This window comes from Sylvia atricapilla, chromosome 22 (genome assembly GCF_009819655.1).
Source record: "Sylvia atricapilla isolate bSylAtr1 chromosome 22, bSylAtr1.pri, whole genome shotgun sequence".
NCBI lineage: Eukaryota > Metazoa > Chordata > Aves > Passeriformes > Sylviidae > Sylvia > Sylvia atricapilla.
This window is the reverse complement of record NC_089161.1, coordinates 6411336-6432877: the sequence shown is the minus strand read 5'-3', so window position 1 is coordinate 6432877 and position 21542 is coordinate 6411336. Positions and strand designations below refer to the sequence as shown.

At 54.9% G+C, this 21542-nt stretch overlaps 2 protein-coding genes across 3 annotated transcripts in view; one reads left to right on the top strand and one right to left on the bottom strand.

Moving 5' to 3' along the window:
- The window catches only part of ALDH4A1 (aldehyde dehydrogenase 4 family member A1), a 157773-nt gene that overhangs the window by 43444 nt on the left and 92787 nt on the right, over positions 1–21542 (bottom strand). The gene's annotated exons all lie outside the window — the stretch shown is intronic.
- The window catches only part of PAX7 (paired box 7), a 102561-nt gene that overhangs the window by 40979 nt on the left and 40040 nt on the right, over positions 1–21542 (top strand). For both annotated transcript variants that reach the window (XM_066334416.1, XM_066334417.1), the window contains exons 5-6: positions 7074–7273; positions 21249–21414. In XM_066334416.1, the coding sequence (XP_066190513.1) occupies positions 7074–7273; positions 21249–21414 (366 nt within the window). The remainder of the gene's footprint in view (positions 1–7073; positions 7274–21248; positions 21415–21542) is intronic.

Genomic DNA, 21542 nt, shown 5'->3' with positions numbered 1-21542 from the left:
GAAAAATAAAGAAAATGAGGAAAATTGAGAAGAAATAGAGGAAAGCAGAAAAATAGATTAAAAAATTGAAAATTTTGGAAAAAGATGGAAAATGGAGAAAAAACCAAAAATATGGAAAAATAACAGAAGATAGGAAAAATATGGAAAAATAGAAAAAATATGGAAAAAATCAAGGAAAAAGATGGAAAAATAGAGGGAAAATGTGGAAAAAATAGGGAAAATAGAGAAAAATGTGAAAAATTAGAGAAAAATAGAGCCAAATCCCAGTTTTCTCTGGGAAAGGCGCTTCCTGCTGCTGAGCTGGAAAGGCCTTTCCCATTTTCCTGGCTGCTATTCCAGGGCATTCCTCACCCCCTGGCACTCCGCAGAATTCAGGGATTGGTTTTCCTCCAGCTCTGTGAGCCTGAGCTGCCGGGAAAACACCGGGAAAGGGCTGGGCAAGGGAGGGAAGGGAATCCCAAGGTTTTGCCGTGTGTGCTGAGGGGATTTGGGGGAGTTTGGGGTCTGGGAATGTTCTTGGACAGGGGAAAGGGGAGCACGGGGTGGGTTTGTGCCTCTGTGGGGTGAGCAGGGCTTGTTCCACCCCTGGGAATTCAGGAATTCCGGGGTCTCCAAGGAGAGAGGGACAAGGGGGTTCTGGGATTTGTGCTGGGAATGACATTATCGTGTCAGGACAATTCTGTGCCTGCTTTTCAGGCTCCTCGGGGCCTTGTTTGCACCTGGATGGGGCTGGTTTGCTCCTGCCAGGGAAAGGTGGAGCTGGGAAGGCTGGGAGAGCTCCTGGGGCTGGGGTGGCAGGTCCAGCCCAGGAGAGGAACAATCCCAGTGTCCTGGTGATCCCGGCTCATTCCGTGTCCTCCTGGGGCAGCAGGAAGCTCCAGCTGTGCAATCCCACCCCTCCTGCCCCACACGAGAGGCCCAGGGCTGGGGAGGGTGGATCCAGGGATTCCTCTGTGCCTGGATCCGAAAGATTCCCCCTTCCTGCCCCAGAGGCCGGGCCCAGGGCAGGATCTCAGCCCTAATAATGGAATGGGTTAAGTTGGGTTGGGTTTGGAGCAGCTTAAAGTTGATCCAGGTCTGTCCTGCCATGGCAGGGACACCTTCCACTGTCCCAGGCTGCTCCAACCCCATCCAGCCTGGCCTTGGGCACTGCCAGGGGAATTCCTTCCCAATATCCCAGTTAACCCCCTCTTTGGCAGTGGGAAGCCATTCCCTGTGTCCTGTCCCTCCATCTCTCGGGAATTCTCTCTCTCCATCTTTCCTGTGGCTCCTTCAGGCCCTAGAAGGTCACAGTGAGGTCACTCAGGAGCTTTCTCTGCTCCAGGCTGAGCTATCCCAATTCCCTCAGCCTTTCCTGGGAGAGCTGCTCCATCCCTCTGATCCCTGTGCCCCAGGGCTGGGCTGGAGGGAGCTCTGGCACTGGGGATCCTCTGTGGGTCCCACCGGGGGCTGCCCAGATCCTGCCGGCGCCTTCCAAGTGGGTTATTCCTCCTTCTCTCACCCCGTTAAATCCAGATTTCCCCTGGGGTGGCTTTGACTTCTCAGGACAGCCAGGAAGGGATTGGTGGGATCTCTGGGTGGGATTTATGGAGCATCCCCGAGGCTGCAGCACCTTCGGGGGGAGTTTGCTCCAAGTGCAGCACAAAAGGTGCAGCCATGGCCCAGCTGATCCCAACCCCACTCCATCCCCAATTCCATTCCCAATCCCACTCCATCCCCAGTCTCATCCTCAATCCTACTCCCTCCCCAATCCCACTGCTTCCTCAATCCCATGCCTTCTTCAATCCCGCTCTTTCCCCAGTCCCATTCCCAATCCTCTCCCCACCTCTCCCAGTCCAGTTTTAGGAGGGTGCAGCTGGAAGGGAGAGGGGCGGGAGGGATGGGCTGAGGGCTGCCAGCGGCTCCCTTTCCCCTCAGAACCAATCCATCCCTTCTCCAGGAAGGTGCTCCCACACCCGGCACTGCCACCCTGTCACTGCCCACCCTGTCACTGCCCACCCTGTCACTGCACCCCCATCACTGCCCCCCCTGTCACTGCCATCCTGTCACTGCCTCCATTGTCACTGCCCACATTGTCACTGCCACCCTGCCACTGCCACCCTGTCACTGCACCCCCATCACTGCACCCCCATCACTGCCATCCTGTCACTGCCCCCCGTCACTGCCACCCTGTCACTGCCATCCTGTTACTGCCTCCATTGTCACTGCCCACATTGTCACTGCCCCCCCTGTCACTGCCCCCCCTGTCACTGCCATCCTGTCACTGCCCACATTGTCACTGCCCCCCCTGTCACTGCCATCCTGTCACTGCCCACCCTGTCACTGCCACCCTGTCACTGCCATCCTGTCACTGCCTCCATTGTCACTGCCATCTTGTCACTGCCACCCCTGTCACTGCCCACCCTGTCACTGCCACCCCTGTCACTGCCCACATTGTCACTGCCACCCCTGTCACTGCCACCCTGTCACTGCCCACCCTGTCACTGCCTCCATTGTCACTGTCCACCCTGTCCCTGCCCACCCTGTCACTGCCACCCGGTCACTGCCACCCTGTCACTGCCACCCTGTCACTGCCCATCCCGGCCCTGCCCATCCCGGCTCCCAGCGGCTCCAGGACCAGGCCGGGGCTCCCTGTGGAGCATCCCGGGCTCAGGCTGAGCCTGGAGGGCCTGGCTGGGGCCGGCTCCTCCTGATCCTGGGGATTAATGGAACTCCAGGGCCAAGGGCAGCTGTGGCTGGGGAGGAGGGAGGTGGAGGAGAAGGGAATGGGGACAGGGGACACAGCTGATTCCAGACGGCTTTTCCTGGTCCCCTCCTCCAGTTCCAGCCTCCTCCTGCTGCTCCAGCCCCTCCGACGGGCTCTTGTTTGTTGTTCCTCAACCTGAACCCGCAGCTTGGCTCAGGACTGGGAGGTCGGGGCCGTAATTCCCACATTTCCTCACGCTGGGATGAGCCCCAGGACAGACCCAGGCTTCCCTTTGTCGTCTTTCCCTGTGCTGCTCCGGCCACTCCAGGGTGTTTGTTCCCTTCTCCCGGCTCTCCCTGAAGGTGCAGGGCTCGGAACTGCTCCACACAAACCCTCAGCAGGTCCCTCCGTGGGGTCACTCCCCCCCTTGGCTCCCTAAAATTGCCCAGACATTGGAATATCTCCCTGGGAACAGCAGAAAGAGCTTCCACGCTGCGTCCTTGCTGCCACTCCCAGGATGAAGCCTGTGCATTGTTTTATTCCTGAAATTATGATTTCTTTCTAAAAACGAAGAGATTTGGGCAGTTTGAGCGTTTCATTCTGAGCTGCAGAGCAGTTCCTCTGAAAAAGGGATGGGAAAACAGTGGAATTTCTCCTAAAATCCCAAATACAGTGAGATTAGTGTGAGTCTTGTAACCCACACTCTTCTCTCTCTGGTTTTTTCCCTTTTCTCTTTGGTTTTCCCTTCTCTCTTTGGTTTTCCCTTCTCTCTTTGGTTTTCCCTTCTCTCTTTGGTTTTCCCTGTTCTCTGCCGTGTCCTGCTGGGAGGTTCCCCTCTGTTCACTCCCGGCTCTGTTTTCCCGTCGATCTTTCCTGGGATGAGATCCTGGAGGAGCTGCTGGCCGCCAGCCCTCTGCTCCCCATCCTCCACCCTTCCCACCCAGGGAGGTGCTGCTGAGATTTCTGCACCTTCCCCTTTGCAAACAAGGGTAAAACACCACCGCGTCATTCCTGGGACAAAACCCTCTGGAAATTCGGGTCTCCCCCTGCTCCCACTGCTGGCAGCCATTGCTCACATGGGAATGGGCTGGAAAAAACGAAGGGTTGGAGTTTGGGATGAATCCTCAGCCCGGGATTCTCCACAGCTTCGGAACACCAAGGGCACGGGAGCTTCGGGGGGAATGTGGGAATGGATTGTCCAGGATCTTCCAGCTGGTTGGGAATGGGAACGAGCTGTGGGGCTGCGGGAGCGGCAGGTGAGGAGCCGCTGCCGGGGTGTGCTGGATGTGCTGGAGAGCCCATCCCAGCTGGAAAACATTCCCCGTCCTTCCCCTCAGCCCTGCCTGACAGCAGCAGCTGCTGCGGCTGGGAGCAGCTGGTCCCAGGCATTCCCTGGGACTTTTCCTGCTCCCCGGGTTCCAGCTTTGAGGTCGGGCTCCTGGAGCCGGGCACTTGGCACCGGGAGCTGTGGCTGCTGTTCCCAGCCCGGCCCGGCCCCCAGGGGCACCGGGTGGGTGACCCCCTGGCACGGCTGGGAAACGGGGATAAATGGAAAATAGCCTGCCTGGAGCTGTCGGAGAGCTTGGGAATGGAGAGCTTTATCCCCGTTTTCCAGCCGTGCCAGGGGGTCACTCACCCACCTCCAGTGATTATTGGGATTTGTGGGATCAGGGCTGTGCCTGCATTTCCCATTATCCCAGGATTTGAGATTTGGGGATCATGGCAGAACCCACAGGCTGTGCCTGCATTTCCGCTATCTCAGGATTCGGGATTTTGGGATCAGGGCTGTGCCTGATTGATGTTGATTATCCGGACCATTTTCACCCTGGAATCAGCACCAGGGTGGGGACAGAGCAGGACAATTCCTCATCATCTCCCAAAGCTTCACGGACAAATCAGGGATCCTTGAGCAGGAGCTGGGGGAGGAAATTTGGGTTTTTTCCCTTCCCAGGTGAGGTGAGGGAGGTGAATTGTGGCCCAGATCCTTTCCCGGGTGTTTTCCCTGCTCCAGGGGAGCTCTGGATCGCAGGAGCGGGATGGGAGGAGCGGCTCCAGTGAGGAGCTTCAGGGAATTTGCTGGAGCCTTCCAGATGTGCCTTTGCTGCTCCCAGGCCCAGATGTGCCGGCTCCTACCTGCCCCACATCATCTGGGGCCCAGATGTGCAGCCCTGCTGATCTCAGGCACAGATGTTCCCTCTCCTGGACACCCCAGACCTTCCCTGGCAGTGGACAAATCCCAAAAATCTCACTTAGAAACAAATTCTGGCTACGCGCAGGAGAATTTTGAAATTTTTTAGGATTTTTCTTTAGGATCTTTAAAATGTGGGGCAGGTGCTGCCCCTCTGAAGCTGTCAGGAATTTTCTCACTGATTTTGTGGGAGAAATTCAGAAACCAAAGGGTTTGGACCCGAAAGCTGAATGTGTTTAAGGCATTTAATGGGATGCCAGAGCCCAAAGGAGGGAAAACCTCTCCAAGGGATGTTTTTTCCCCCCAGAACAACGCCTGGAGCTCCAGCACCTTTCTCCAAGGTCTCACACCGCACCCTCCCCACAAGCCCTGGGACATAAAAGGAATTTTGCTTGGAATGCAGAGGCTTTTTGTGGTGATCTCGGGTACAAACGAGGGATCTGAGCCTCCCACCCCCCGAAGTCCCCAGCAGCTGTCGGGAGCCACAGCTGCCGCTCCCAGCGCTGCCAGGAAGAAAAGCAGATTTTTGGGTGATGATGATATAGCAGGCGAACAAAAAGGAGGGAAAAAACCAGGCTGGAAAACACGGTTAGAGACTTCAGGGAACTTTATGGTCAAGCTGAGCTTACGTAAGCCCCGCTTTAATCCTGAATTAGCAAAGGTTCACCCGAAAGAAAAAGGACTTTGCTGTGAGCACGATTTGGTTCTGGCTCTCAGCGAGGCTGGGTGGTTCCTGTGGAAAACAACAGCCAGGCTCGGAGAGGGAAAAAAATCAATTAACGCAGTGAATCCTCTGTTTTCTTGGGAAAGAAGGAAAAGGTGGCAGGGCTGGAGCTGTCCCCAGCTCAAAAGTTCCCCGTGTCCCATTGTCCCTTCTTTGCTGCCCTGGACTGAGGGCACATTTGGAGGCTGAGACCCTCCAAAATCAACGTCTGCTCCCCACAACCCCCCCATGGAACATCTCTGGAACCTGGGATTGCTCCAGGAGGGAGAACATTGGAGTTCCGGCTCCTCTGAAAGCTACTGAGGTCCTGGGTAATACCCGTGTGGAATATCCAGCCAAAACCACCGAGCAAAACTGGGTTTATTTATTCCAGCTGTGCTCCTTTGGGTTCAGAGAGCCCCAGGAGGCCACACCTGGGGCTGGGATCAAGGCAGGGAGAAGGGAAAGGGAAAATTCCAGGGAAAGTCGAGGTGGAGGAATAAGTGATCAAACATTGGGAAAGGACTGGATGGCCTCTGAATTCCGCAGGAAATTTGGGAGTTGAGGAGCTGAGCTGTCTCCTGTGGGCATCCCAACATCCAGCTGAAGCTGAGCTGGAAAGGTTTCTTCCCATCTGTAAAAAGTCCCAAGCATTCTTTCTTTTCCCTCCCTAAGTTTTAAAAACTGAGATCTTCAACCCCAAAACTTGATAAAACACGGGAGAAAATTGAGCAGCACGAGTCAAAGCATCATTTGTTGATAACATTTCAGTTCCTGCCTTTTTCAGGGCAAAATGGGCAACTCAAACAGGAATTTCCAATGAAAAATGGAAATTCCTAGAAATAAACCAAGCACTGGAAGTTCTTTTCTCAGTAAAAATTAGAACCAGGGACTTTGAGCTCCCCTTTTCCTGTGAGAAGTTTTGATTTCCCAAGGTTTTCTTTGCAATGTGGAGAAAAATGACGGTAGAAAATTCCATGAATGGCGTAAAACCAGTGGATATTTTGTCCATGTGCAGAGCTTTTCCTTGTGAGGCTGGTGGGGCCCAGAGAAACTGGGGATTCCCCATCGCTGAAGTGTCCAGGGCCAGGCTGGACAGGGCTGGGGCAGCCTGGGAGAGTGGAAGGTGTCCCCGCCATGGAAGGGCTGGAATGGGGTGACATTTAACCTCCTTCCAACCCAAGTCTGGGATTCCAGGATTCCCATGGCTGAGGAGACAGCTGAACTTGAGGGACTCCTTTTCTTAGATATTGGGAAGGAATTCCTCCCTGGAATGGATTTCCCAGAGAAGCTGTGGCTGCCCCGGGATCCCTGGAAGCGCGCTGGGAAGTGTCCCCACGGCGGGGGGTGGCACTGGATGAACAACTCTGAGTCCTTTCCAACCCAAACTGGAACATTCACAATTCTCAGCTTTATTTCACCGACTTTGCCGGGCTCTTTAACCCCTCCAGTACTTTTTCCCCGCGGGACTGACCCCCTGCTCCCCCCGTCCGCAGGGAACCGCCTGGACGAGGGCTCGGACGTGGAGTCGGAGCCGGACCTGCCGCTGAAGCGGAAGCAGCGCCGCAGCCGCACCACGTTCACGGCGGAGCAGCTGGAGGAGCTGGAGAAGGCCTTCGAGAGGACCCACTACCCCGACATCTACACCCGCGAGGAGCTGGCCCAGCGCACCAAGCTCACCGAGGCCCGCGTGCAGGTAAGGCCCGGCCCAGCCGTGTGCAGCCCAGCCTAGCCCTGCACAGCCCAGACTAACCCCCCATCCCAGACTAACCCTGCACAGCCCAGCCTAACCCCACACATCCCAGCCTAACCCCACACAGCCCAGCCTAACCCCGCACAGCCCAGCCTAACCCCGCTCTCCCTGCCCAGAATGCAGCTGCTCCTTCGCTGCCTCTTCCTAACAGAGGAAAACCTTTGCAACGGGGTTCAAACAATCCAATCAGAGGCAGATCTTTATTGGAAACTTCCAGCTGGGCATGGACACACCCAGTCATGGGATTCCTACAATTTGCTGAGGGTGGTTAATTAGGATTTGTGACAGGTAGAGCCAGTAGGGTGCTCAGTTGTCCCAGGAACTCACCCCACGTCAGCCCCAGGGGCTTCTTGGCCCCATTTTCTTCTCGATTGTGGTTGGAAAACAGAACATTCTTCTCCTTGGGAAATACGACTCAGCAGCAGAAGGTTAATTACTGTTCCAAAATCTTGGAGAAAGTGTAGGAAACCCACCAGGAGCTGTGTGACTCTGGGATGGTGCCCTACAGAGATACAGGGGGAAAAGCAAAGGCCTTTAGGCATCACCTCCCCTCGGAGAGGAGCTGGGAATGAGGCGGCTCCAAGGTGGGAGCGAGGTCAAACCCTCTGGGGCTCTGTGGGTGCCGTCCAAGTCATCCCCATTCCCACGGATTTGGAGAGGCCCTGTGGATCCAGCAGTGCCAGCTGCAGGCTTTGCATCCCCGTTGGGAGCAGGAGCCGAAGTCTGGCATTTTCTCTTGGAGGCCATCCCTGTGTTTGCCCAGGAGGACACAGCGCGTGTTCATTCCCGCCTGGAGCAATCCCACGTTTCCCGGCCTGGCCCCGGGGAGCGGATCAGATTTTGCAAAGTTTGCAAGTTCCACGTGTGAATTTTTAGACAAGTTTTGGGATCTGGATTTTTTTTTTATCCCCTTTGATAAAACAAGGGCCGAGGGGAGGGAGGGCAGGAGAGGGGAGGAGCGGGAAGGGAGGGTTTGGAGCCGGGAATTCTGACACGGACACGATTAATGGCCCTGGCGGGAGCTGCACACAGAGCTCCTTATGTGTCCCGCATAAAGGCTGGGTCAGCGGTGTGTGCAAACAGATCAGCAGATCCCGGGATAATGGAATCCCTCGGGAAAGGCTGGGGAGGGGGAGGGATTGGGGACTGGGGATTTGGGAGGGTTCCAGCAGGGAAATGGAGACCCCCACAGTCTGTGCTCCCAGCAGGAATCCCGGGCACTGCGGAAGCAGGGAAAGGCTCTCCCGACCCTCTCCTGCCGCAGAAATGCTCCTGGAATGGGCTTTCCCAAAGGAAAGCAGGCTGTGCTTGCCTGTGGGTGTTGGGATAAGGATGTGCTCATCCAGGAGCCAGAAATGCCCAAGAGCTTTGGGGTTTTCCCTCCGATGGGGAATGGGAGAGTCCCCTGCTCCTGGGTAAAGACTTTTCCCAAAGAATTGTCCAACATTGCAGCAGGTCCTGTCACCTCCCTCCAGCTTCCCCCTGGGAAATCCTGGATTTTCCTGGAGCTGTCACCTCCCTCCAGCTTCCTCCTGGGAAATCTTGGATTTTCCTGGAGCTGTCACCTCCCTCCAGCTTCCTCCTGGGAAATCTTGGATGTTCCTGGAGCCACCATCCCTCTAGACTTGGCTAGTGGAGACTGGAAAAGGAATTCCAGCAAAACTCAGGCTGGTCTGGCTTTGTTCTTGGCCCAGGGAATTCCGAAGCGTTGATTTGGTGTTCGTGTAGGATTGGGGATGTTTGGAGCCTGGGAAAGTGGCTCATGAAGGGAGTGAAGCCACCCGGGGCTGGAATGTGTGAATTCCCAGTTTTGATTTTCCTGTTTTGCCCTAATCGCTCTTCCTGGTGTAGGTGGGCACAAGCTGTGGAGCAGGGGATAGAAAATGGATGGCAAAACAGTGGGAAAATGTGGTAAATAATGGGAAAAAATGTGAAAAAACATGTAGTAAACACGGCAATGGGAAAATGTGGTAATGGGAAAATGTGGTAAATAATGGAAAAAAACATGGAATTTTGAGGGAGTTCAGAGTTTAGGGAACACCGTGGCATGGAGTGAGGGATGCGGAGTAGGAAGGGAAGAGCCCCAAAATGCCAGGGAGAGCACAAACCTTTTTTCCAAGGATCTGGGGGAGAAAGGAGGGAGGAAGAACAACACCCTCCTCCCCCCAATCAATCAATTAATTAATTAATTAATTTTAAAAGCACTTTTCGCTTGTCCCAGGCTGGGATCTCCCAGGCCCTCGGTGAGGAGGGCTGCCAGGGCTGTGCAGCAGCTGCTCTCCAGGCACATTCCTGCTGCCTTTCTCATTCCAGCAGCCTGGCACAGGCGGCTTCTTCCCACCACTTGGGAGGCTGCCGGCCCTTGGCAGATTTTCTGGATATCAGGGCGGATCTCCCGCTGGCTCTCGGGACCTGCAAACATCGCTCAGCGAAAAGAAAAATAAGATAAAAACCAGCCCCCACAGTCACATAAAGCCAGCAGTGACTCTTCCTGCACCTCAGGGGCTCTCTGCTGTCTAAACCCAGTTTTTAAGCCAAGGGTTGAGTTTTGGGTTAGAAGTGTCTCTGAAGCAGCAGGGCCAGCTCAGGGTTCTGGGGGTGTTTACAAGGCACGGAGGGACAGGACAAGGGGCACGGCTCTAAACTAAAAGAGGGGCAGTTTCGATGGGATACTGGGGAGAAATTCCTCCCTGTGAGAGGGGTGAGGCCCTGGCACAGGGTGCCCAGAGCAGCTGTGGCTGCCCCTGGATCCCTGGCAGTGTCCAAGGCCAGGCTGGATGGGGCTGGGAGCAGCCTGGGACAGTGGGAGGTGTCCCTGCCCCTGGCAGGGGGTGAACAGGATGGGCTTTGAGGTCCCTCAACTCAAACCACCCTGGGATTCATTCCCCTGATTCAGTCCATGATTCATTCCATGATTCATTCCATGATTCCATGGAGGGCCTCACCAACATCTGCCCGTCCTCCTCATCCCTCAGCTCCACGTGTGGGGTGAGGGCAGGGGCAAGGAAGGGTTTGTGGCCTGAAAGAGGGACTGGAGAGCAGCTGCACCACATCTGGTCCTCATTCCACTGATTCCCTGGATCACAGCTCAGGAGTGGCTTTCTTCCTGCACCCAATTCCTGGTCCTATTCCTATACCTGGTCCTATTCCTAACCCTGCATCCCGTCCCTGTTCCTATTCCTGCATCCTATTCCTATTCCTATTCCTTTTCCTGCATCCAATTCCTGTTCCTGTTCTTGTTCCTACCCCTGCATCGCATCCCCGTGCTGAACCCCCACTTTGACCCTCCCTGCACAAATCCAGGGGATTTTTCCGTCTCTTTTTTCTCCTCTCTTGGCTTCTCCCTGTGGGCAGATGAACTCCCCCTGGGGCACTGCTCCCCCTGCCCCATCCCATCCCATCCCATCCCATCCCATCCCATCCCATCCCATCCCATCCCATCCCATCCCATCCCATCCCATCCCATCCCATCCCATGCCCTCCTCCCTGTGGGAAGCTGCCAGCCCTGTCAGCCGTTCCTGAGCCCAGCCGGGCCCGCAGCTGTCGGGATAATGGGATAGCGGGATAACGGGTTAACGGGATAGCAGGATAACGGGATAGCGGGATGGCAGGATAGCGGGATAACAGGTTAACGGGATAGTGCGTTAACGGGATAGCAGGATAACGGGATAGCGGGATAGCAGGATAACAGGGTAGCGGGATAGCGGGATAACGGGGCCTGGCCGCGCTGACAGCTGATGAACCCCACGAGCCGAGCGAGCAGATGAGGCTGGCCCCTGGGGAGCCGCTCCCGGCTCCGGTTTCTTGGCAGACCCCGGGAGGGCGAGGCGGGTGTTGGCCGGGGCACGGCGGTGTTTGGGGGTTTGGGATGCGGATTCCAGGTGTTAACAGGTTAACCCTGGGCTGAGCAGAGCCGGGGGTGAGGCAGGGATGGATTTCTGTGGAGCGGGAACGGGCAGTGGGAATTCCAGGGGTTTGTCCCTGTGCGAGGCAATGTCCCGACTCACGGCCTGATGGGCAGGAATTCTCACCCTCAGTGAGCGCCCCTTCCCACCCTCCCAGAAACCACCCCTGAACGTCCCGGGAGACAGGGAATTAACAGGAATTCGTCCACTTAATTGAGTGGGAGCTTTGATTTTGATCTTGGCTGTTTTCTGGGATTTTTCACCCGTTTTTGTAATTATCTCAAGGATGATGCCAAAGTTTTGATGTGGGGAGAAAAAAAACTCTTAAAAGGGATTCTGTGACAACTTTGAAGCTTTCCTCCCTGGCATTTCTGGCAGAGGGACTTTTTCCCAGAACAATCCATTTCCCATAAACAATGGGGAATTTGTTTGTGGGGTGGTTTTCGGCAGGAAAATCTTTTTGCCAGGAGATCCTGCTGTAGGTGTAGAAATGACCTCTCCAAGCTATGCTGGTGTCACAAAAAGGCCAGCAGCCACGGGGCTGGGGAGCTGGAATTAATCCAATTAATCCTTGTCCTGGACAATCCCACTTTTCCCAAAGCTGCTCCATTTTTAGGGCAGGTTACCCACAACCCTCGCTGTTTATTGCTGTTATTTCACCAGCAGGAAGAAATGGACAGTGAAACAAAACTGCCCAAATTATTCACTTTCAGCTGGGGAATTCCTCCACTGGGAATGTTGTCCACAAATATTCCCTGGTGCAGAGTTCTCCTTTTGCTCCCGGTGCTGTGATTGAGCCAGGGGCTGGAGGCTCTGAAATTTTACATCCAAAAATCAGGTGAAATTCCGCCCAAAAAACCCCAGAGGGTGTTTTTGGCTCCTGAGCATCACCTGGGGGTGACTCAGGTGGTCACGGGCAGGTTTGGGATCCTGGCTCCTCCTGGGGGATTCCTGGGAATACTGGAGGTGGGTGCCCTAAGATGCTGATTTTTGATCCAGTCCCCAGGAAATTCCCTCCATTCCCTGCACTGAGAAACTCTTGTTTCAATCCTAAATTAAAGAAGGTGGCAGAGCTGGGGCTTTACGTCCTCCTCCTGAAGGATCCCTGGGTGATTCCTGCCCGGCAGAAAACACCTCTGCCATTCCATCAGCAGGCTTGGAGCAGTGCTGGAATCTGGGAGCATTCCAGGCAAAAGTGGATTTTCAGGGACGTTTCCCAGCTGCAGGGAATGAACGGCCTCACTCTGCACAGGGCTGCAGCACCTCGGCCCCACAAAAGAAATTCCATTGGCTGAGAAATTCCCTTTTCCAAAGGAAAGAGCTGCAAGATCCAGGGGAAAAATCTTTCTCCACCTGACTTCAGGCAAGCCAGGGATGAGCTTTTTGAATTCCAAGCCCCAGCATCTGGATGGGAGGGCTGGAGAGGGATTTTGGGAAGGGCCTCGGGTGCCAGGACAGGGGCTGGAGCTGAGGGAGGGGAGGTTTAGGTGGGATTTTGGGAAGTTCCTGGCTGTGAGGTGGGGAGGTCCTGGGTCTGCCCCCGGATCCCTGGAAGTGCCCAAGGCCAGGCTGGAGCACCCTGGGATAGTGGAAGGTGCTGAAGCAGGAATGGGATCACCTTCAGGGTCTTTAGGGCCAGTTTGTTTTGGACGTGTGGGGCAGGGGGTCCATGACCCAAAGGGAGAATCCCACAGCAGGAATTGCTCCCTGGAACCTGATTCCCCTCCTCTGAGCCCATCCCATGGATGGAGGGATCCTCTGGGATCGGTAAAACTGGATTTTAGATAAAATCATGGATTTTGTGCCAGGATGAGAAACGTGGAGCTGGCTGTTTGTCCTGTCCTCGAGCCCGGGAGAGCTGCCAGCCCCTGGAGCCCTGCACGAGGTGGGGATGGTTGGGGTTCCCTGCAGAGGCCAGAGCCCTGGGGAGCCCCAGGCCCTGCTGGGGTCACTCAGCTGCCCCGAGCCAAGCCCAGCCAGGCTGCACCCACTGATGGCAGCAGCTCCATCCCATCGCCCCCAAACCAAACCCAGATGGTTTATGGCAGCAGGGTCGGTTCTATTGACCCCAAACCAAACACGGCCTCCCGGGGCTCTTAGGAGCAGAATTTTACCCCAAAATTTCCATCCCAACCAGGGCAGGGACTAAAAATCTTGCTGCTCCCAATCCCAAACCTCTGGTTCTAACCCAGTAAAGCCCAGTAAAGCCCAGTGGCCATGGCTTCACCCTCCCCTGGGACACCAGTTCAGCTCCTGTGGGGAACATTTACAGCAGCCAGGAGGAGCCTTTGCTGTGCCAGGGTGTTTTAATCTCTGAGCTGCGGAAGCTTTTCCTGAAAGCTTTTCTTGGCAGAGGAAATCTGGATGGCAGAGCTGGAGGTGCTGCTAAAGCCGGCCTGGCTGAGGCAGGAAATCTGCCCCTGACACCCCCTGCACCTCCCAGGGGTGACAACATCAAAGCCTGCCCCAAAATCATCCAGTGCAGCCCTTAAACCACCGAGGTTTGGCTGCCAGGAGAAAAATATCTATAAAATATCTATAAAATATCTATAGAATATTTCTAGAATATCTATAAAATATCTATAGAATATCTATAAAATATTTATAAAATGTTGCAGCTTTCCCACAGCAGCTGGCACTTCCCAACGTTGGTCACCTTCCCCGAGTCCCAGCCACACTCAGACCCAGGGTTAGACAGAGAGAATCAGGGAAGAGAAACACACAGCTGGGTTTAAACTCTATATTTGATTTTAGCAGAGTCTCCTCTGACAGCTGAAATCACCCCTGGGAAACAGAACTGGTAAAATGTGGAGCTGGAGAACACTAATGGCCGAAAGCTGTTTTGTCCCATGGGAATATTATTTTATTTATACACGTTATTGACTTCTGTGCGAAGGGGTAAAGCTGTGTCACTGGGCAGGGCTGGGCTTGGAGCTGGGAGCTCCAGCCTGGCTTTAGGATGGCTCATGTGGAAGTAGACACCTCTGTCCTACTCCACTCTATCCCATTCCCCTCTAACCCACTCCTCTTTATCCCATTCCCCCTCTATCCCATTCCCCCCTATCCCATTCCCTTGAGGAAATGTTTAAGGAACACTGCAGCAGTGGAGGAACCAATGTCCCAATGAAATATTTCCCTCCTAACAAGGGCTTCTTTAACCAAAACCAGGTGGTTTCCCCAAAAAAACCCCACTCACCTGTTCATTGAAATCCTATAAACAGCTGACACCTCCAGGACCTGGGAGCTGCCGGCAGAAATTCAGGCTGAATTCCTTGGATAATCTCATTTGTGAGGAGCCATTTGTTCTGCTCCACTAACCTGGTTTAATATTTAATGTTTCACATTTATCTCCACTACATCACCCACCAGAGGGAGAGGCTCAGCACTGAACCAGAGCAGAGGAAAAACCCCACGGGCCCCAAAGCTGAGTGTCCTCCTGGGATTGGCTTTTCCCTGTTCTGTCAGGAATCCTCTCAGTGGCCTGGGTGACACTCCGATGTCCCTGGTGTCACCGCTGAGGTGTTGTGTGGATTTACGGAGGGATGGAGCAGGGAATACCCCTGGGGTCTCCCCAGCTGCAGGGAAGGAGCTCTAAAAACTCCTCTGCCTGGAATTCTGGCTTTCGGTGGGGTGGGCAATGCTCTGGTCCAGGGGAGCTGGCGAGGCCCTGAGCTGGATGAATCTCCTTTATCCAGCTCTGCTCAGCCCACCCTGTGGACACCTGGGGTGTGCTGATGCCCTGAGCTGGGTGAATCCCCTTTATCCAGCTGGGAAGGGCCCTCAGCTGACCCTGTGGAACATTCTGGGTGTGCTGAGGCCATGAAAGAGCCTTTCCCACCTGGTTCCTGCCGCCCCTGAGCACAAACAGGTGCTGCAGCCCCCTTTGGCTTTCCCAGCCCTGTTTCCATTTATTTTCTCATCCATCCCATCCATCTTTCTCCCACATCAAGTCCTGATTAGGCTGAGCAGGAGCACAACAGGCTTTTTCTTTTTTTCCCCTCCCACAGGAGGCTCTTTTTGACCTTCCTTTCCTCTCCTTGTCTGACAAATTGTGGGAGCTGATCCATAGCTGGGATAATTCGCTCCAGCCCCATCCTGGCAGGCAGCTGCTCCGGCAGGGATGAGCTGGGGAGCTTTCCCAGCTCCCTCTGCCATCCGTGGGAGGCCTGAGGGATATTCAGGGCATCCAGGAGTGGGACTGAGCAAGGTGCAGTGGGTGCCCTGCCTGGGCCTGGGTGTGACCTGGCCATGGAGAACTCCTTGGGTCTCTCCTTCCCAGCTTTTTCCGTGATGGCATCCCCGTCTCTGCTCCCCCTCAGCAATGCCAGGTTGTTTCTAGAACACAATTTCTCTGTTTGAGGCATGATTTGGAAGCTGGTTGACGGGGAAAGGCCCAGATGCAGCAGGTACAGAGCTGCTGTTCCCAGTCTGTGCTTCATTGCCTCTGTTCTCCATTTAGGAAGAATTTAGGAGGAATTTAGGGAGCATTTCCCCAAATTCCCAGTCTGTGCTGTGCTCCCATTCCCATGGAAAAGAGCCTGTGGACACAGCCCGAGGCCCAGCTCTGCAGGAAAATCCTCAGGGATCTGCTCTTGGGAAGAACGAGCAGCTGATGATTTTCCTGCTGCTGAGCTCTTCCCCCAGCCCCTTCCACAGCTGCCAGCCCAAATTCTGGGTTTGTTCTGCAGGGTCTGGGAAAAGGAGTTTGGGGTTGGTTCTGCAGTGTTTGGGAAGGAAGTTTGGGGTCGGTTCTGCAGGATTTGGGAAGGGAGTTTGGGGTTGATTTTGCAGGATTTGAGGAAGGAGTTTGGGGTTGGCTCTGCAGTGTTTGAGAAGGAGTTTGGGGTTGGTTCTGCAGTGTTTGAGAAGGCGTTTGGGGTTGGCTCTGCAGTGTTTGAGAAGGAGTTTGGGGTTGGCTCTGCAGTGTTTGGGGAAGGAAGTTTGGGGTTGGTTCTGCAGTATGTGGGACAGGAATTTGAGGTTGGTTCTGCAGGGTCTGGGAAGGGAATTTGGGGTTGGCCCCCAAGACATGGGAACCCCTTTGTAAGCCCAGCCTTGGAGAAACCACTCCAGCAACTCCCCAAACTTCCTCCTCTTCCTCCTCTTCCTCCCGCAGCGCGGCAGGAGCGGGCCCAGGCTCCACGCCAGGCTCGCCATGGTGTAACAGGATCCCGTGGCAGGGGAATCTTTCGGGGCTGATAAACCCCGAGCAGCCGGGAACTGAAGGCAGGTTCCCTTTGAAGTGCACCTCGCATTACAGCGAGCTGCTCCAGCCTCGGGATTTCAACCACCAATAAAATGATTTATGAGCATAAAAGGCCCGAGCCACCTTTGAGGTGGGGGAAGGGGAGGAATTGCAAACGTCATTAGCTGCAGAGGCTCTTGCTTTTTCTTCTCCGGGTTAGAAACGAGGGGCAGAATCGACCTGTTTGGGCCATGAAACGTCCCTGCCTCTGCACGGGGAGATAAATCCCATCAGGGGCTTTGTGCCAGGCCTCGGTGCCCGTGGGGCTGCAGCCTCCAGCCGCGTTCTGTGGGAAGCTCCAGGGAATCTCTTTCGGTGCAGGTGGATTTTTCGGTGTTATCGTTTGTTTGGCTGTGCTGCCCCAACAGACGCCGAGGCCTCGGAAGGCTCTGGCGCCTTCCCAGTGAAAGAGCCTCAATCTCAGCTGGCTGAGTGTGGAAATCGCCCAAAATGTGAAAAATGGGGGGTTTATCCTCAGTTTAACCTCATGCACAGGCTGTGTGAGGATTCAAATTGGTTGCCTTCAATCCCAAAAGCAACAATTTTCCTGGAGTCACAGGAGGGGCGTAATTAGGAACTGGATTTCTTGCCTGATAATCCTCTCCCTTGGAGTTTATCTTCCCTTTCTTCTCAAACACTGCAGACCAAAAAAGGCTCATCCCCAGGGTGACTCTACCTGTAAAAGGATCCCGAGTATCCTTTTATCTCCACATAAAACAAAGGAAGTACAGCGGGTGTGGGAAGCGGGACGGGAGCTGCCGCTCTCACACAGGTGGATTTTAATCCCGAACAGATTTAAAGTGTAAATGAGACAAAAATCGCCTCACACGGGGCATGAAACAGCACAAGTCTGTTCCAAGTTGTGTTTTGATCACATAAGTCAGACCCCGGGGCAGCCAAGTCCTCCTGTCCCATCCTAGAACATCTCACTCCACGTCTCCTTTCAGAGCACCTCATCCCGAGTGGATTTGCAGCATCTGGCTCTTGGCTGGGAAAACAAAAAAGAACTTTCCCACCCTTGGAGAAGTCAGAAATCGCTGGAGTGGCTTTTGCATTCCTGGGGTTCTGTTTCTCTGCCTCTCTCGATGCCTGGAGTTGGATCTTGGTGATGGTTTTGCTTCAGGTGTTGGGTTTCATGTGATGCTCTCTGCACTGGGATCTTGATCTTTTGGGAGCTCCTCCAGCCCCAGCCTTTTCCTTTGCAAAGAAGGGTTTATTCCTCTCCTTTTCCTCTGCAAAGAGAAGATTCCTCTCCTTTTCCTCTGCAGGGTTTATTCCCCTCCTCCTCTGCAAAGGGAACTTTCCTTTCTCTCCCTTTTCTCTGCAAGGAGAAGCTTTATTTCTCTCCATTTCCTCGGCAAAGAGAACATTTCTCTCATTTTCCTCTGCAAGGAGAAGATTTATGTCTCTCCTTCTCCTCTTCAAAGACAAGGTTTATTTCTCTCCTTTCCTCTGCAAGGAGAAGTTTTATTTCTCTCCTTTTCCTCCCCACAGAAGAGGTTTGCTTCTCTCTTTTTCATCTTCAAAAGAGTTTTCTTTCTCTCTTTCCCTCTGCAAGGAGAAGTTTTATTTCTCTCCTTTCCCTCCGCAAAGACAAGGTGAATTGTGTCTCCTGAAGTCCCAGAAACGCTGCCGGTGTGAAGTGGGAGGGAATGTCAGGACAGGAGCACAGCAGACCCACAGCCCCAGCCCCAGACAGGAATTGTGCACCCGTGCAGGATAAAAGAAAAAGCGACAGGGGATGACCAGGGCAAACAAAAGGTTATTTAGGTTATTTCTTGATTCCTTTGTGCTGCTCCCAGAACCTTCCAGGGACTGGGCTGATGAATTGCAAAGTGCCTCAGGCCTCGGGGTTCATTCAGTGCTCTCCCCTCAGCCCTGTCCCAGATCTGGGGGATTTGGGTGCCAGGAGCGGCCCCAGAGCAGCACACGGGTGTGAGGTGACCCATTTCTGTCACCCTGCTGGAGGTGACAGCCAGGCTGGGGCGGCTCTGGGGAAGGACAGCTTCAGTGCCAAGGACCTGCCAGGGCCCCACAAACCTCCCGGGGCCGGCACTGACACCGAGGGCACCCGGGGAACCGCGGGATTCTTGTCTTCATTGTGTAAAAACCAGCCTGAAACCAGGGGCTGCCCGGCCCTGGGCACTGCCTGAGCCACCACAGCCCCTGAGAGCGGGGTCTGGGCAAACGGCACCCCGGGGACTGGGGACAGAGCCAGGGAACCCCAAAACAATCCCAGAAATGGGGTTTGGGCAAACGGCACCCCGGGGACTGGGGACAGAGCCAGGGAACCCCAAAACCACCCCATGAGTGGGGTTTGATCAAACAGCCCCCAAAACAACCTCAGGAAATGGGAACAGAGCCATAGAATCCCAAAACAATCCCAGAAATGGGGTTTGGGCAAACAGCACCATGGGAAATGGGGACAGAGCCAGGGAACCCCAAAACAATCCCAGAAATGGGGTTTGGGGAAACAGCACCCCGGGGACTGGGGACAGAGCCAGGGAACCCCAAAACCACTCCACGAGTGGGGTTTGATCAAACAACCCCCAAAACAACCTCAGGAAATGGAGACAGAGCCAGAGAACCCCAAAACAACCCCACAAGTGGGGTTTGATCAAACAGCACCATGGGAAATGGGGACAGAGACAGGGAACCCCAAAACAACCCCACAAGTGGGGTTTGATCAAACAGCACCCCAGGAAATGAGGAATAGATCCAGGGAACCCCAAAACGATCCCAGGGGGAAGCTCAGGGGGCACTTCCCAGCAGGCACAAACAGAATCCAGAACTCCCTGACTGAAAATTGCCTTTTCCAGCAAGAAAAACACCCAGGAATGTGGGATCATTTATAGGGAACTCGATACAAAGGTGCCCACGTTAAGATCTGGATCCTGTTTGGGGCTTGTGGCACCACGGTTCTGCCGTGTGTGGGAAGGAGTTTGGGGTTTTTTTCAGCAGGATTTGGGAAGGAGTTTGGGGTTGGTTCTGCCGTGTCTGGGAAGGAGGTTGGGGTTTTTTCAGCAGGATTTGGGAAGGAGTTTGGGGCTGGTTCTGCAGAATTTGGGTGAGTCTGGGGTTGGTTCAGTGGGGTCTGGGGAAGGAGTTTGGGTTGGCCCCCGAGGTGTGGGAACCCATTTGTGAGCCCAGCTCCTGCTCTGAGGCTGAGCAGCTTGGGAGCCTGGTGGAGGCAGGGGGAGTTTCCCCCCACTCTTGATTTTTGTTCCATTTTTTTCTCGTTGCTGTGAAATTCAATCGTGTTTTGCAGCTCTCGAGGCCTCCCAAAGCCCAGCAGCTGCGTTCTCATCTGGCTTGAAAGTTTATCCTCGTGAACCCCAACCACAACGGGCCTGAGCCTCCCTGACGGAATGACACAAACCCGGCCCAGGAGACAGCTCGGGAAGGCCTTTTTACCCCACAGAGGGGAGACTGGCCCAAATATAACACCTGGGCAGCTCTTTTTCCCTGCAGAATGGAGATTGCCCCAGATATTACCCTCAGGAAGGCCTTTTTACCCTGCAGAATGGGAGATTGCCCCTGATGAAACACAGTGGGGCAGCTCTTTTACCCTGCAGAAGACAGACTGACCCAAATAAAACACCGGGGCAGCTCTTTTTACCCTGCAGAAGGGAGATTGCCGCAGATAGAACCCTCAGGAAGGCCTTTTTACCCACAGAGGGGAGAATGCCCTGATAAAACAGACCGGGGCAGCCCTTTTTACCTGCAGAAAGGGAGATTGCCCCGCTAAAGCGCACCGGGGCAGCCAGGTGCATTTAAAACCCCTCCTGTGGAGGCTGGTGGCTGCAGCGGAGCTGAGCCCAGCCTTGTCCCGGAGCTCAGGCCGGGTTTATTTTAAGGCAGAGGCCCCAGAGCTCTGGCAGACCGGCTCGGCACGGCACGGCTCGGCACACACAGCCGGAGGAGCTGAGCCCCCCGAACTCCCTGCGGGGCGGTTCTATCTCCTGAGCTTGTCTAACAGCGCCAGCACGATGCTAATCTGGCTATTTATCCCTGCTAACAGGGCCGCTATTATGGCCCTTAATCCTGCGGCAGAATTCCCAGCCTCGGCAGATAAGGAGGCTCGGCCAGGTGGCGGAGGAGCATCTCCCCGGGACACACAAACCCCGTTATCCCTGTCCGTCCCGCGGGCCTGGAAATGCCGGGGGACACGGGCCCGGGCTGGGCAGAGCTCAGGGGTCACCACGGGCTCTTTTCTGTCCCCTCAGGTGTCACCACAGCTCTTTTCTGTCCCTCCAGGTATGGGGAGCATTGCTCAGGTGTCACCCATTGCTCAGGTGTCACCATGGGGTGTTTTCTGTCCCCTCAGGTGTGACAGACATTGCTCAGGTGTCACCCATTGCTCAGGTGTCACCCTTGCCCGTTTTCTGTCCCCCAGGTGTGACAGGCATTGCTCAGGTGTCACCCATGGGGCCTTTCCTCTCCGCCCAGGTGTGGTTCAGGCACAAAGAGAGAATTTAGGAATGGAGGTGGAAATTTCCAAATCTGTGTCCAGCAGGACTTGAGCCTGGGTTTGGCCAGAAGGTGTTGCTGTGAGCAGCCCAGGTGTGGCAGGTCAGAGCTCAGGTGTCACCCATGGGCTGTTTTCTGTCCCCTCAGGTGTCACCCATTGCTCACGTGTCACCCTTGCCCGTTTTCTGTCCCCCAGGTGTGACAGGCATTGCTCTCGTGTCACCCTTGCCCATTTTCTGTCCCCCAGATGTGACAGGCATTGCTCAGGTGTCACCCTTGCCCGTTTTCTGTCCCCCAGGTGTGGTTCAGCAATCGGAGGGCGCGCTGGCGCAAGCAGGCGGGAGCCAACCAACTGGCCGCCTTCAACCACCTGCTGCCGGGGGGCTTCCCGCCCACGGGAATGCCGGCGCTGCCCCCGTACCAGCTGCCCGACTCCTCCTACCCCACCACCACCATCTCCCAAGGTGAGTCCCGCCGCCTCCCTTCCCCTCCTGCCCTCCCCGGGCCGCGGTGCGGGAACCTGCCGGAGCGGGATGTGACACGATCCTACACTGGCCAGGGTGTGATGGGCCTCCTGGGAATGTGTCGAGTC